Below are 16,166 nucleotides of genomic sequence, written 5' to 3'. Positions count from 1 at the left end.
TATTGCCATTTTTGGAACGATTGATGGTATTGTTGGAAAATATGTGATGTTGAATATGACGACAACATTTGCAGTTTCACATTCAACTTTTTCCTAAATTTACCTGCATTTAGCAGTTCTTTCTTCCTATTGGAAAATAGCTTCTTCTTCTGTGTGAATCATCGCAGCTAACTGATAAACAAACAGCTTGGTTCAACTGATCAATAAAATAAATTTTCCTGCTCAAATAACTCGACTTCTTCTTCAAATACACACAAAAAAACGAAGAAGAGTTCTCAGTTTTTGCAAATCAACACAGAAACGCAAACAACCGAAGATAAAACAGCAAAAGCACTATGCAAAATGAAATATTGCAATATGTGAGCTGAAATTTCACCTCCGCATCAATAAATTATTCTGCACTTGCACTGCAACTGCTCTTGGATCTACTACTACAACTTCAGCGTGCTTTGCAAACAAGCAAACCAACGACAAGCGTCAGAGGTTGTCAAATAAAATTTAAATTTGTCAACACACGTATTTTTTAAAATAAAAATGCATTTTAATATATATTTTGTCAATTAAACTTTCACAATCACTTCAGTGCACTTCGTTGATGATAAGTGGAAAAAAATAACACTTCTTTTTTCCATATTTCATACAAACGATACAATTGAACAATGTTTGTTATTCATACGCGTAAGCCATTCAAATATTATTATTGTCTTAGCCAATCAATATTCAGCACTGACCAGCTTCAAAACAAAACACTTATTGCACTTGAAATAGGGCTTTAATAATTGATTTTTCAAAGTCAATTTGAAATACTTTTGAAAATTATATTGAAAAATGAAAAAAATACTATGAAAAACAAGTGAAATATCTGACAGTTTCTCTTCTTCTCAGCAGGCGAAATTGATTGTAATGGAATTTTTGGAAAACAATACAAATTTTTCATTAAACAAAATCAGAATTGCTCAACTGACCGCCTATGATAGACGCAAGCAAAAATATCACCGAAACTGCTTCAAGCCACCGATCAAACAAGTAACAGCAATTCAATTAAAAACTCTTTTTTATGTCTTTTTTGTTCCTTGGCTACAGTATAACTTTGAAAAAACGTTGAGAAAGAATTGATTGAATTTGTTATTTTCTAAAAATAAAATTTCCATCTATTGTTTGGCAAAATGTTGTCGTAAACAAGAAGCTTTCGGGCTTGTTTTTTCCTTCCATTTGCTTTTTTACTTTTGAACAGCTCGCATTCTCAAGTGATCGTTGATCAACATTTTATTACTGTATTTTTTAGAAAATGAAATGCAAATCCAATCTGCAAAGCAGGTTTTATTTCTAAAGTCGAAATTAAAAAGAGAACACAAAAAAAGTTTTAAATTTCTGAAATACAGTTTTGATGAAGAAAATAAATAATGCTAACCGCTTGAAGCTTAAAAAAATTAGGAGAGAAATTTGCTCGTGAAATGTCAAAATGCTCATCAATCTGGCACAGGTGATGATAATAATATATTTATCAAAAGCCGCAAGAAACTGGACGCCACGTCACTGGATGCCGATGCAACTGCGACACGTCAGAGAACATTTGGGAGAGACATTTTTCCCAAAGCTACCAACCAAAACAACCGCACCGCAGACTCTTGCGGCATGGCAAAAATATTTGTTCATCATTTTTCTCATTTTTATCATCTCTTGCTTCAGAATTTTATGTTAACTTTGCTTTGCTTTTTGTTTGCTTTTTTTACATGTTGTTTCCTGTTCACTCTTCAAGCTGTTGAAGGGATGGGATGATGTTCAAAGTGGAAAATGCAAATGGCTACGAAATTATTGACGCTTATTCTAGCGCTTAATAGCCGTGCAAAAGAAAATCGATCTTAGTCACTTCTGTTCAGCTTCAGCCAAAGCAAATTGTTGGACAATTGCTTTTCGGACATTCATTTAATCGAGCCGGGAGGGAGAGGAGAAGGGGAGGAGAAGCAGTTAGCTGTTGTATCTCACAATAGTCCGACGAGAAGTATATAAATCTAAATCTTCTACATTTTTTCTTACGTTAAATAAATATTAAATTACAGATCTGAAAAATTTTGTAAGCAAGAGGAAAAAGTAGAAAATAGTGGAAAATTGGTCAGCTTAGCTGAACACGATTGGTCACATGAAAGCACAACATGAACAATGAAATAAATGTAAATAAATGAGGGGAAAGAGAGCGGAGAAGAATTTAAAAAAAGAATTAAAGAAAAAAAAATACAAATCATCACATTCAAATTACCACAGGTCAGTTGTGAGTGATTGGTACACGACGTCCAGAAGGGGGTGGTGCCTCGACGGCCGGTAGAGGGGCTTGGACGGTGAGAATACCGTCGACTGAAAGTGTGCTCGTGATCAATTCTGCATCCGTGCCACGGGGTAGCATGAACTCTTGGTTGTATTCTCTGTATACTGTACGTTGCTGGCTTTTCTCTTCGTGCTTAGCGTGGACCAGTAGACGATTGTCGACAGTTTTCACGTTCACCTCTTCCGGCTTGTACTGGGAAACGTCGAAACGCAAACGCAACGTTTTACCGTCGGATTCATCCTTGATCAACGGCGAATTAATGTTCTCCAAGTATGGATCGTAGCGCTTCAAAGCCGGTGCATGGTCCACGCCCGGACTTGGGAAAAATGCATCCGGTTCAGTTCTGCCTGTTGGCGACATTTTCGGCGTGTATCCTTCGAATTCGCGTCTCAGCCTTGCCATCTCTTCTTCAACTCTGCGCATCTCGACTTCGAACCTTTCGCGCATGCTGTCAAATTCTCGATCCACAACATTGTAATCACTTCGTTGAATTGGTATCCGTTTTTCTCGTATGGGCATATTTAGCTGAAGAAGTAGTTGAAAATTATATTACTAAATATCTGCACGCTTATAACAAAACAATTGTGCAATTGCTACGGAACGCGTCAGAGAACGAAGAGAACGATTTTTGAAAAAGACAAGCAATGCATCGTCAATTCATTCAACTGGCAACGACTGGCTGCAGCCAATTGCGTGTGTTACTAAAGCGACCAAACGAGTTTTCGTCATGTAACAACAACAGCGCTCCTCTGTTTCACACATGCATACATGCACATTGCACGTTGATGATTTAAATTCATCTACACACATACACACATACACGCACACACACATATATATATGTATACAAACTGTACCTGTGCACACATACTCACAGACGCCTATTAATATCTGTGCATATATACTTATATGCAGATAGATTGAGAGACCAATTGTCAATTGCAATAACAGAAAAATGATGATGAAATATATTCATTTTCTTGTTTATGCAATTGCAATTGAGCATTTGCAATTGTAAAAATTAAAATTTAACAAAATGCATAATTTGTATTATGTGACAATGACCAATGCCTTGACCTGAGATGATAGCCATGGGTGACAACCTTGACCAGCTTGGTTTAGTTTGGAATGTACGATGACTAATTGAAGCACGGGCCGTTGCTCTTTTGTCGAATATCATCAAATCGTTAACGGGCTAAGTCGGTAAACAATAACAACTTTAAGCATTCTGTAAGCACAAATTCATACTGTCAACTGGAATGAATCTCGGAATGCAATTTGCTTGTTTTTGTAATGTGAAATTCCATTTCATACTTTTGTCCTATTTTGTGAAACTTTTTCATCCAGAATAAATAAACTGATTGAAAATAATTTGAAAAAGTAATATTGCAAATTTGATGCAGATTTATTTCAATCTTTTTCATTCACATTCAATAGAAAACAAATTGTTCATCACTGACGTGTTATGCATGTGTGAGCAGTTGACAGCTGCTCCGTTTTAATATTGCGTAGAACAATTATTCTCTCTAACGTTGCAAATCATCATATTATCCCAAATGAAAACATCAAAATTATTTATTTATTTATTTATTAAATTTAAATTTTTATTAAACTAAAATTTCAAAGCGAAAAAGATGTTCTAGTTTTGCTTTGCTAAAATATGTTCCACTTTACGTCATCGAAGATGATCAGCATCAGCATTTGACGTCGTAATAAAATTGAAAATTTTCAATCGGTACTAAAACGCACAAGAGATGGTCAAATGAATTCCATTAAATTTTATTGCTCAAATTTGAACACACAAATTGCAGTAATTTCTGCTTAAATCTACTGTTCTTAATGGTAGTATATCAATTTGGCAATTTCCTGAATTTCAAATTAACTATTTACAAGTGAAGAAGCTGTTTAAAAAAGCAACTTTTAACCGATAATGCTTGGAAAATTGGAACAAAAATATAATTTCTGTTGTCCAATAATAAATTATCAATTGCAATGAAATTATATTTATATATGTAGAATTTTACATTATTACAATTTTTCCAAAAAAATATTTTCACAATCTGATCCGCATGTTTTGCTCTTGTTCCATTTGGATTTTTTATTTTTTCATTATCGATCAAGCTTGTAACACTGATTTGATGAAAAATTTTCAGCTAACCAATTTTCCTTCACTCTTGACAAAGCTTTAATCTTGTTTACCGTCGATTAGGATTCAACTCCTCCGCATGTTGGCAAATTCGTTCTTTTTTCAAATTTGAAAGCTCAAAACATTCAAATTGGCATTAATGAACAATTGCGCAGCTTTGCTTTGCTTTTGAAAGATGAAGAAAAAAATTTTATTATTTCTTTCTCTTTCAAATTTTTACTAAACTAAATCATACTTGCTGACGTTCGAAAAGCAAACATTCTCACGTACCTTATTCACGTTTGAATTGATTGAATTTAACAATAAATTTCAAGCATTTTTTAAAAATTATTTCAAATATATCACGAATAATTTCACAAAAAATATTATTAATAAAATGATTCAATTTCTTCATTTGTAATAATTGTTCATGTACAATTTTTCGCAATTCTTTGAAATGTAGCACTTTTTTATTTTTAACAAAATTGTTTTATTTTTATCATTATGAAAACAAAATAATAAAATTGTGCAATTTAATTTATAATAAAAATGCAACTTGAATAATTGCAGAACTTCAAAATTTCCTACTGTACATTGCTCATTGACAAATTTTCTAAAATCCACCAAACATTTTAAAGTGTTACAAAATTAGTTTAAATTACATTAAACAAAAATTAAACATTTTTATCATTAAAAGTTTAACTTTAAAATTTTATTTTGAACAATATCCACTCGGCAAACTTCAGCAACAACATTTTCAGTGTTCAGGTTGGTTTTTGCGAACAGTATGGACAAAGATCCGAAAGCTGAAGAACAGTTGCCAGAAAACGCCACGACTTCTGACAATGTGGTCAAGTCGACAAAACCTAAAAAAGCGAAACGCAATAAGAGGAAATTTAAATTTCCCTCATTTTTGACGAACGCATTCAGTGCTATCAAAGCGTTCCGTTTGCCAATTCCTTCGTGTCTATTGAATTGCATTGCGTTCGGGTAAGTGAATTGTGGATCGACATCGCTTCAGTGATATCAGTTATATTGGATGCAATTGCAGGCCACCCGTAACTAGTGAATATCAATTTGTGAGAAAGAGAGAAGAAACGAACCCATTGAAATATTTTGTCACGATAATGCCATCCATCGCTTCCCACATCTCTGTTGACAAGGTGGAAAGAATGCTTCAACAAAGTGACGGTTTCTATTTAGAATCTCCACCGTCGATGTGCATAGCTTGTGTGCACATGAGAAATACTTTTCGTCAACCGGCACCGATGTTCGTTATACTTTCTCATGTAAGAAAGAAATGAATATTTCAAAAAAAAATCAAACATTCAACAACATTGCATTGCTCTTCGATAAATAAATATTTGTTTCAGTTGAATGCTTGCGATATGGCTTTAGGAATGGAATATGCGGATTTGTTGTGCAGAAATTTTGGAATAGATGTATTTATGTACGATTATCCAGGTTATGGATTGAGTAAAGGTCGCCCTACGGAAAATGGTCTGTATCGTTCTCACGACCTTGTTTACAAATATATGACAACCGAATTGAAAATACCACCAAAGAAAATAATTTTGATTGGAATTTCCATTGGCACTGTTCCAGCGATAGATTTAGCTTCGAGAAAAGAAGTGGGCTGTTTGATTGTCATTTCGGCGTTCACTTCGGCCTACGGTGCGATTTGTTCAAATTCCAAGTGGAACTGCTTTAAGGATAGGCTTTGCAAGTGAGTTTGCAGCATGGTGAATTCGAAGAGAGGGAGGGAGAGAAAAAGATGATTTTTTTCTATTTTTCAGTTCGTCGAAAATAAAAAATGTGAAATTTCCGACTTTGATCTTGCACGGTGCGAATGATGAGATGTTCAATCTGACCCATGCAATTAAACTGGCCGAAAATTGTCCAGTTACATCCGCGCCGGTAGTGATTCCAGGGGCTTCACACAATAATGTATCGAATAACAAGCAGACGTTGAAATTTATTGCCGAATTTCTGCATCATAATTGTCATTTAACGATACCTGTTCATCGAATGCCTGGCAGAGCTGCCCATTATGAACCGCCTGAATATTTTGTCCAGCTTTACGCGAAATTGAACGATGCAGAATTGAAAAATAATGAACAATCCGCTTCGGTGTCATTTTCCACAGCATCGTATTCGGCGGAAATGCAGGAGAAAGAATAAGATTCTTCTGCATAATGAGAAAGAAATTTCAAATATTTCTAATATTTATCCATTTTGTTAAATAATATAATTAACGTTATAATATTGAAGTTATTGTTTTTGCAGTTAGCTAAAAAAAAGAATTCATTTGTTGTTCATTTTGCAATCGAATCACCGATGTTGTTTTTAAATTTGTTGTTTTCTCATTTAATAAATAAATAAATTAATTAATTAATATGTGTGTGTGTGTGTTTGTGTTCGCATTCAGAAGAGAATCGAAGAATTGTAGAAAATTATGATCGTCTTGAAAAGCCTAAAACGTCAGTTGGTTGGTTCAGTGGAATTTGTTATTTAAACAGTTGTTGTCAGATACAGTCCAGTCTAGCTGTGCTAGTGAAGAATTTAATCTACCATTTCCACGGAAGAAAGCATTATTTTTAACTTGTGCTAAATCCAAAATATATATATATATTTCTCATGATCACCCGTTGTTGTTGTTGTTGGTTTAAACAATAAACAGACGTTTGAGCAGACGAGCTGAAAAATCAAATTGAACATGCTTGTTGGTCAAGAACAAGCATTCAACAACAACGCTTCCAAATAACGACGAACCGCTTGGGCAAGTTCGTCGGTCAGTCGAGCTGATCTGACCTGCCGGACAACGGTCACAACGCGATCCGCATCCTGGTTCAGGTGGGTCTTGAACAACAGCTCCAGGCAAGGGTCGACAAAGTTCGAATGGCAATGGCAAAGGGCAAAAGTGAGAATATCGCCGACGCTGGTCGGATCCAAAAATTTGCCAAGTTGACGATGCAAAAAGTCGACAAAATCCACGCAACATCTCGACACGGCCAAGTGGAGCAGTTCGAAATAGCGATTCAACGAGTCGACGTCCATTTTCGGACAATTCGAACAGCCGTGCAAAAAGTGGACAAACTGTTCAAAAGCGTCGACGCTGTAGTCGAGACAGTCGAGCTCGACGATCGACATTTTCGATTCGACGAAGTTGCCGTTGCTGAACATGGCAAAAAAGTACTGGCTTCGATTCGACAGAATCTCTTTGCTCGCGGCCACTGCCCTGCCCGACTGCGGATGCACAAACTGGACAGTGGTCAAATCGGCAGTGATCGGGGCCAACGTGCACGTTCCCCAACCAACCTGCTGCTGCTGCTGCTGCTTGCGGTGATCGATGTCGAAAGTGGACTTCGGGTCGGATTTGTCCACCAGTAGAAGTTGCTTGACCAACAACGACATCGACGTGAAAATCACTTTCAATCGTTCAGGACGGTCGACGTTGACCAGCCACGCCTCGCAGACCAAATCCAAACTGTCGGGACGTTGCCAAGTTTTCCGAAGCAACTTGTTCCGACGCCGGATGTAAGGTACGACCAGCATAGCGGACAATTTCAACTTGTCACTGCCGAACGAGTAGAAGTCGATCAGCGATTTCGAGACGAAGTTCGTCTCCGAATCTTCGCCGAACACGTACAACAACGTCTTGCCCAGTTCGCACAACGTCGAGCAACGTGGACACTGGTCGTCGCGGTGAAAGCAAAAATACCTGAATACAAGGGCGTAAATTTCGTTTTCCACCAACGCGTCGAGCAGTGTCCGGTCGGACAGGATACTGCGCATCAGGCAGGATAAGCTTTTGGGTACCGAATCGCTGAGCACGGCCACGGCGAGCAGAGCTTGCCAAGCGGCTACGCTGCACAAACTGAACGCGTACGGCCCGACGTAGTAGGCGCACGAGAGCAACTCCAACGATGACTTCAACATCCGGTCGGTGTTGAATCGGGTTTCCGCTTCCGCCGCTGAACCGTCAAAATTTCGACCAACGCCCGATTCCGAGGCGTACAGTTGCTTCAAGTCGTCCAACAGTTGCACGTTGTGCGTACATTTGCCCAGGTAAAGTTCTTCCTCTTTCAGTCCATGAGTGGACAACTGTTCGACTGTGATGATCGTCTCGTCGGTCGGCTGATCCGACGAACGTTCCAAGTTGTCCCCAGTGCCCGGCGTGTCACTGTAATAGCACTGGTCGTCGGGTGTGGTCGGATAGCTGATCGTGTCGGACAACGGTGACAAAGCTGGCGAAGGTTGGAGAAAAAATTCCTCCTCGTCCACGTTCTTCAACAACTGACTGACCATTGTACAATGACCACTGTCGTTGTTGTTGTCGCTGTTACCGACCAATAACAAAGATGACCACATCCCACTGTTCACTTCTCCGTGACTGTCCATCGCTCGACCGCCGCCGTTCAATTCCAGACGATTGGAAATTTCCTTGCTAATGCAAAGTTGGACGCATTTCAATAATTTCTGACGAAAATTCGACCGCCGGAATAGAACCGCACTGCCCTGTTCGTCGTAGACCAAACGGGAAAATGCGTGGACCAGAAATTCCAACAAGCCGCAGTCTGTGGTCTGTTCGAACGTCCAAGCCAAATAATCCAAAGCGTTCGACTGACGCAACTTCAGCCTGCCCATAGCCGACGTGGTGAACAAGGACAAAAAGCGCGCATTTTCGGATATTGACGTCGAATTGTCGGATTGTTGGCAAATTTTCAAAAAATACTCAATCCCACCACACTTGCTCAATTCGACTCGAACCTCAGAATCGTAAATCATCAAATGGTGCAACAAGGTGCGGTTGATTTCGAGCAGCTGCTTCGATTCGCACTGGTCACTGGTCAATTCGTCCATGAACGCGGGCAAAAATCCCACGTCGCCGACAATTTCCCGAATCCACTCCTTGGGTCCGTTGGCACGAACGAGCAGAATAAACGTTTTCGAAATTTTCACCCTCAACTGCAACTCAACCAAGCTGTACAAGGTGGCAAAAACCCGTGCCAAGCCGGCTTGTTCCAAGTAGACAAGCAGCTGGTTGTTGTTCAACTCGACGGCGAAACGCAACAAGTGGACACCGAATTTGTAATAATGAGCGGGAAAATCCGTCACCAAAAGCCAGCCGAGTGTCGACGAGAAAATTTCCCTGTACGACCAGCACAGATTGGTCACCGCTGCCGGACACTGACCGCACAGTACCGCCAGCAGACGGATCACTTTGGCCACAACGCCGGCTGGAATGGAACTCAACGACAAAAGCCGCTTCGAGTTGGTGAACACCGACTCGTCGTAGTGTAAAATCTGCCCCGCCGCGTGGCGGTTCAAAGCCACGCTGTTCGAAAATATCGTCACCAGCTCCTTCACCACTTCATAGTCTGGATATTCTTCACTCGACGACTGCTTTCCAAAAAAGACGCTATCTTCGATTCTGGTCACATAACAACGCCAGATGTAGACGAACAATTCGACACTGTCGCCGAACGAAAACAAGCTCAGCTCGTGGTAGCTTTTCAAACGAGCACGCAAACTGCGCAAACAGCGTCCCAATTCGACATTGTCCATTTCGTTGAAATTTTTCAACTTGTCCCTGCAAGCAGATTTTCCCAATCACCACTTGATCACAACCAAATGAAAAAATCACTCACTTCACCTGACGGAACCAAACGGTCACCAATTCCACCACATTTGGAGATTCCATCGTGCTAAAATGACAACATCTTCAATCATTTCAAAACCGATCAGCAATGAAAATTATGCAATTCACAAATACAAATCTCACAAATCGAAATACAAATAAGAAATTCAACAGTTTACACTCTTCAAAAATTACTTCTTAAAAACACAACAAAATTTCATAAATGAAAAAAAAACCATGAATAATTGTAATTTGAAATCAAAAAAAAACTTTCATGCACTCAATAACATTAACAAAATGTTCAAGAAATTAAAATATAAAATATTTCCACTTTTACTAGTGTGATTTCGTAGAAAGTAAGATACATCTTTTTGAAATTATTGAAAATTTTCAAAAACATATTGGAAAATGTAATAAAGTTGTCAAATTGCTCAAATAGGGAAAATTTTCTCTTCTCGAACACCTGGAACATTTTGTCATACTGTCATTATTAAAAATCAGTATGTATTAATGTTTATGGCTATTGTAAAATTAAAACTTTCTAAAATTGAATAATTATTCACATTTCTATTTTAATTTGTTTAATTAAAAAATTCCAATAAATATCTCTATTTTGAATGTATATATTAATGACAGCTTAAAATTTTGAATGTAAAATCGCAAAAGCAAATATTTTGTCAAATCTTGTTCATAAAAAGACTGTCATGTATTTTTTAAATAAAAACTTTTGTTGAATTTTATTTACCAATTTGAATAAATGAAAATTCTAAAACTTTATTTACCAAGAAAATTACATTTTTGCTAATATTTTATTTCAAATAATGAAATTATTTATTACTAATGATGAAATAATTTTACACCTTAACTGTATTTTGCATGTACAAAATTATTACCTAACTTCATTATCATGTAACATCTACAGTATAAATTAATGTTCTTCCGAATTGTTAAGAACTGTAAATTTTTTTAAATTTGTGATACTGAGATGGATTTGCAAATATCAGTTTCTGATTGCAGAACAGCACTGAGTAATTTTCAGTCTCGAGTTTCGGATTTTGAAGTATGTTGTTAAAAATGAGTTGTTGCGTAATTTTGAATTCATACTTTGAATATTTAGATATCATTCAAAGATCACTTGTCCATGCGGACGAGTGTTGGTCAATTTCAAGTTTCGGCTCGAAAAACTTTGACACATTTGTTACACGAAGTGTCGGAATTGAAAAAGATTACAAAACTGTTTGTTTGTTTCTTTTGCCGAATAATCACTGTATAACTTGTAGGTTTACGATAAAAAATAATATTTTCTAGGTCTATTTTGGATGAAGAAGAATGCAAAACAGAGCTCTCCAAGCTGAATAACTATGAAATGCGTTTTGACGAAATGCTAAGCCATTTGCCTTGTGAAAATAACGGGTAGTTCATGTCTTTTGATTTTATCGGTTTTGATGAAATTATTTTTTCTAGTATCTACTTAAACATTATTCTCGGCAATATCAGCGTTTCAATATTAAACAGAATGCAAAGGTATAGCATTTGATGATAATATTTATAATAGATTTAAGTTAAGAAACGTATATCAAGGATTCGATACAAAGAAGACTATGAAAAGTTCAAACTTAGAGTCAATCTTATTTTATTTGTATTTGCACCAATCGTATACTTTGTTCATTTGAGGTAAATATTTCAGACATGTAGCTTTTTTTCTCGCTTGAATTTTTTCATTTCATTTCAGAGTATTGGATGCAGCATACAACTTTTTTCTAGTATGGTATTACTGTACTCTAACAATTCGTGAAAGCATATTACGATGCAATGGTTCCAGGTAGGCTGTTATCTACATATTTGAATACTGCCTACTTCATAAAAATCTTTGTATTTAAGAATAAAAGGATGGTGGCTTTTTCATCATTATGCATCTGCTGTACTTTCTGGTATTATGCTAACTTGGCCGGATGGTGAATGTTATCAAAACTCTAGAAAGCAAATATTGCTTTTCTCATTTTACATAAGTAAGCAGTTTTGGTTGAAACAGTGTTTCAACATTATTTGCTTTACTTAGCAAGATGAAATTGCATTAATTGTAGGTTTTGTCACATTTTTGCAATGTCAGTATCAAAGAGGTTGTTTATATCGTTTAAAAGCATTAGGCAGGCGCCATTCGATGGATATAACAGTTGGTAAGCAGAATTTTCAGTTCTTCAAGCAATCTGGTACAGAGTACATAAATTTTAAATTTTACAAGTTAAAAATGTACAATTTGCTGGTTAAAAAAGTTTCAATTTAATTATTTTATAAATGATTATTATTATTATTAACTTTGCTCTAGTTGTTGGTATATTTGTTATTTTGGTATGATTATTTATAAAATGTTTTGAATGGTTTATAATTTAACTAAAATTAGCGAATTTTAGAAGGATTTCATACGTGGATGTTTCGAGGTTTGACATTTTTGTTGCCGTTTTTGATCATTGGTTACGTGTTTCAACTCTACAATGCATATTTACTTTACCATTTGAGCCAGACATACCAGTGCCGGGAATGGCAGGTTAAGTTTTTATTTTGTACTTTTATATGAATAAAAAACAAATTTCTTTTTTAACGATATCGCACTTTTAGGTAAGCGTTTTAGCATTGGTATTTTTATTGATGGCGACAGGAAATACGTTAACAACGGCTGAAGTCTGCTTTCACAAGGTGCGCCATCGTTTGGGCGTCAGAGATCGTTTACGTAAATATACCAACATTTTTATGCCAGAAGAAAATGCCGAATAAATTCTCCTCTCACCAGGCAGCAAGCGCATAATTGTCAATTTTGTTAATCAGTTGTTTAAAATGTTTAGTAATGTCAACAGTTTGCAAAAAAATGTTCAATCGTTGTTTTAAAATAAATTTCTATTTAAAAAATGTTCAATAAGCAGTTATATTGCTTTTTCATACGTAAAAAAGTGAACATTATTTAGAATTATTATTACTCCATATAATATGCAGAATGTAATAATAATGCACTGCAGCTTTTATGTGTTCTGCCTTACATTCTGTATAAAATATTTGTAAATCAAAATGCTCGAACATGCTTCAACAGCTATCAGTAGCAGTAGAATTATTTTTTTAATGTTGATATTAAAGAAATAATTTTCAAGAAAATTTTTGCCATTTAACTTACTTATTAATTTATTCAAAATTCGCAGTATTGCTCACTGATTTTTGCTATTGTTAATTGTAAAAGTTAGAACTTAAAAATCATTTATACTATGTTGTGTTATGTATTTCAATTTTGGTTGGTATTGATTTGCTGGTCGTCGTCGTATTGTAAAATATGAATGAGAAAATTCTAGAAATCATCTGTGATTATTTTTGTAAGCTTCTCATCTTTTTTATTCATTGAAAAAACAATATCACCGTAATAATATTTTCACGAAGCAATGCAATAAATGTTGAAATTGATTTGTTTCATTTACGTTAGGAATTTATTTATTTAATTATTTAAAAAAAATATATTGTTGTGTTTTCTGATGTAGAGAACTATTGAAAATCATGTGATTTTTTGTTAATAAAAATATTTAATTTGATGTTAATAAAATTTGCGTAAGTTAAAAGAGGTGAGGAAAAATTGTTTTACAGAAAATGGTTTTCAGATTTTTCCCTAAATGTTATTTTATACCAGAGAAGCTTGTATGAAATTTCAAATTTTGAACGAAACTTGAAATATGATTTGCCAGTTTTGATATGCAAAAATGATGTCGTGGAGAAATTTTTCAACGCATTTCTTTCACAGATGAAATGTATGAGTTTTTATATTTTCTCTTTTCTCTTCCACTTTTACATTCTGAAATTTTTTAGTATGGTTTGAAAAGAATTGCATAAAAAAGATCACGTGTATAATTTGCAAAATAGAAGATCGAGATGTTTTAGAATGTTGGCATTTTCGAATATCTCTACTTCCGGCGGACAATTTTGAAAAGTGACTTACCGTACGCTATTTGCGTTCAGTTCAATTATTTTTAAATTTTGTATTTTTTCTATTTCCACATTTAAAGAAAACAAATGCAATCGCCTGAGGAACAGTTGCGGATTATTGTTCGAAAAATTTCTACCGTAGCACCGTTTTTGCCAGTTTTGCCTCCAAATTGTGTTACATGAATATTTTATTAATTGATTTGATTGAAAATAATAATTTTCATATTTCAGGTTCATTCGACTGTTTCGCTTACACGGACTGTGAGGTGGAATGCCCGGACGATTGGTCCGAATTGAAGCCCAAAACGGTCACCACTGAACAGATGATCAATTTGGGTTCGTTTAATGTTGGCTTCTATTCAATCGATTTAACAGTGTGTTACAAGTGATCGTCCATCCGATGAGAGAGAGAAAGAGAGATTTTCTTATTCTTTTCTTTTCTTTTCCCATCATTTTACAATGGTAATTAAAATGTCAACAAATTAATGATTTTTAATGTATATTTTTAAAGCAAAAGTGAAATGAAGCAAAAGCAAGTGTCTAGTGAAGCAACAAGAAACCTTCACTATCAATGATGAATTATCACATCTTTGGCATAGATAAAGCATGAACGTAAATCAGCAAATTGGAAAATATGAAAAACAAAAAAAGGAAATTTTTTTCATTCTTCCGTATTTGAGGATGATTTTTCACAAATATAAGATTCGTCATTTGAAAGCGATTTCAAACAGTGTTCGTTCACCTCAGCAGTGACGCTCATGGTCAACGGGCTGCGGGGTATCCGTAAAACAGTCGGCAGTGGTATGCGGTTTTGTTGTAAAATTAGTCGATAAAATTGCAACTCGTATTCCTGCTTCAAGCAATATTCTCGCAATTTGCATACTTCCCTCTGCAGTGCTTTCTTTGTGCGACTTTCTTTTCGAATTTTCCGCTGAGCTTCCATTTTCACCGATGCTACCACATCTGAATGCACAAATTGCCTCATTAATCAAATAATATAATATAATTAATTAAACTGTTCTGTTGTATTTTTTTATTTGAAATTCTACTTTTGAAAATTCGCAAGATGCGCCACAGACGAAAAGAGATTAGCAGACCAGCACTGTCAGCTGTTCGACCACAGTTGCCATAAACGATGCTCAGAGAGAAGGATAAAATGATGACAATGAAATCGAACATCTCCATACGGTATTTGAAAACCGTGAAACCCATAACAAACACTTTCAACACCAATTCAACAAAAAACAGTGACAAAACGCCAATATTGAAATAATGCAAAATGCAAATCATCACTCGGCTCTCGTTACCCAATTCGAACATTCGCAGATGAATCAAAACTTCCGCCAACAAGCATATACAATCCAAAGTGACAAGAAAGACAATTAACACATAAAAAGATATTTAAACTTATTTAAATGACAATATGTGGATCAAAAGCGAAAAATAGCATTGTTTACTTGAAATTTATTACTGAAAAAAATTTCCAGTGCAGCTTGTCTGAAATTTCGAACCAAAGTTGGACGAATGGGCGAAAATTCTTGATAATCAGATTCCGTGGCACCGGAACTGCTTGTATCACCTTCTACTGGTGCTATGTAGTTGCTTCGCTCTTTCCTGGCTGCACCGTACGATGTGACAGTCATGGCGACTGCGGATGAAAGTTTCCAGAACAGCACGATCGAGCTACGAGAAAATTCCTAGCAACACCCTCTCAATGAGAGGATGCAACTTTTTTTCACTTTTAAATTTCTGTCAAAATATAACAAATTTCTACATTATATAAAATCTATAAATAATTTGAAAAAAAAAATTCACTAACACACCATCTAAGCACATAGGAATGCAAAGAAGAAATACAGTAATATATCACAATCAAGAACAAATCACAAAAATGAACATCAAACAGTTGAGAAAGATTTTGAATTAATTCATAAAATTAATATTTCACTCTTTCATTTTCAATACTTGGAGATATGAATTGCTTTCTGCTCTGATACTACGCTCATTTTGTTGCCTACATGAAATTTTAATGTACACATCTTTTTATGATTGACTTTTAATGAATGATTTCATTTGTGCTGATGCAAAGTTGAATGAACACTTTGTTGACAAGATGTGCA

General features: G+C 35.6%; 5 protein-coding genes across 5 annotated transcripts; 3 read left to right on the top strand and 2 right to left on the bottom strand.

Moving 5' to 3' along the window:
- The first annotated feature begins 1,462 nt into the window (after positions 1-1,462).
- Tsp_00633 (hypothetical protein) lies at positions 1,463-2,955 on the top strand. The gene is given in 4 exon segments (XM_003376363.1): positions 1,463-1,650; positions 1,881-2,002; positions 2,275-2,584; positions 2,595-2,955. 4 exon segments carry the CDS (start codon positions 1,463-1,465, stop codon positions 2,953-2,955), a joined length of 981 nt encoding a protein of 326 aa, XP_003376411.1.
- A 2,280-nt stretch (positions 2,956-5,235) lies between these two features.
- Tsp_00634 (abhydrolase domain-containing protein FAM108A) lies at positions 5,236-6,629 on the top strand. The gene is made up of 4 exons (XM_003376362.1): positions 5,236-5,438; positions 5,500-5,737; positions 5,822-6,174; positions 6,245-6,629. The coding sequence occupies exons 1-4, from the start codon at positions 5,236-5,238 to the stop codon at positions 6,627-6,629; spliced, it is 1,179 nt and encodes a 392-aa protein (XP_003376410.1).
- Positions 6,630-7,175: 546 nt separating this feature from the next.
- Tsp_00635 (putative BTB/POZ domain protein) lies at positions 7,176-10,152 on the bottom strand. Its single transcript, XM_003376361.1, has 4 exons — positions 10,100-10,152; positions 8,206-10,041; positions 7,833-8,169; positions 7,176-7,709 (listed from the first exon to the last, which is right to left on the bottom strand). Exons 1-4 carry the CDS (start codon positions 10,150-10,152, stop codon positions 7,176-7,178), a joined length of 2,760 nt encoding a protein of 919 aa, XP_003376409.1.
- Positions 10,153-11,230: 1,078 nt separating this feature from the next.
- On the top strand, positions 11,231-14,435 carry Tsp_00636 (transmembrane protein 120A). Its single transcript, XM_003376360.1, has 10 exons — positions 11,231-11,325; positions 11,398-11,502; positions 11,671-11,763; positions 11,822-11,911; positions 11,971-12,098; positions 12,174-12,266; positions 12,501-12,634; positions 12,706-12,783; positions 13,754-13,871; positions 14,278-14,435. The coding sequence occupies exons 1-10, from the start codon at positions 11,231-11,233 to the stop codon at positions 14,433-14,435; spliced, it is 1,092 nt and encodes a 363-aa protein (XP_003376408.1).
- A 272-nt stretch (positions 14,436-14,707) lies between these two features.
- Tsp_00637 (conserved hypothetical protein) lies at positions 14,708-15,689 on the bottom strand. Its single transcript, XM_003376359.1, has 2 exons — positions 15,518-15,689; positions 14,708-15,009 (listed from the first exon to the last, which is right to left on the bottom strand). Exons 1-2 carry the CDS (start codon positions 15,687-15,689, stop codon positions 14,708-14,710), a joined length of 474 nt encoding a protein of 157 aa, XP_003376407.1.
- Positions 15,690-16,166: the final 477 nt, after the last annotated feature.

This window comes from Trichinella spiralis, assembly GCF_000181795.1.
Source record: "Trichinella spiralis strain ISS 195 chromosome Unknown Scfld4, whole genome shotgun sequence".
In the NCBI taxonomy this organism is placed as follows: domain Eukaryota; kingdom Metazoa; phylum Nematoda; class Enoplea; order Trichinellida; family Trichinellidae; genus Trichinella; species Trichinella spiralis.
This window is presented reverse-complemented; position numbering and strand designations above follow the sequence as displayed.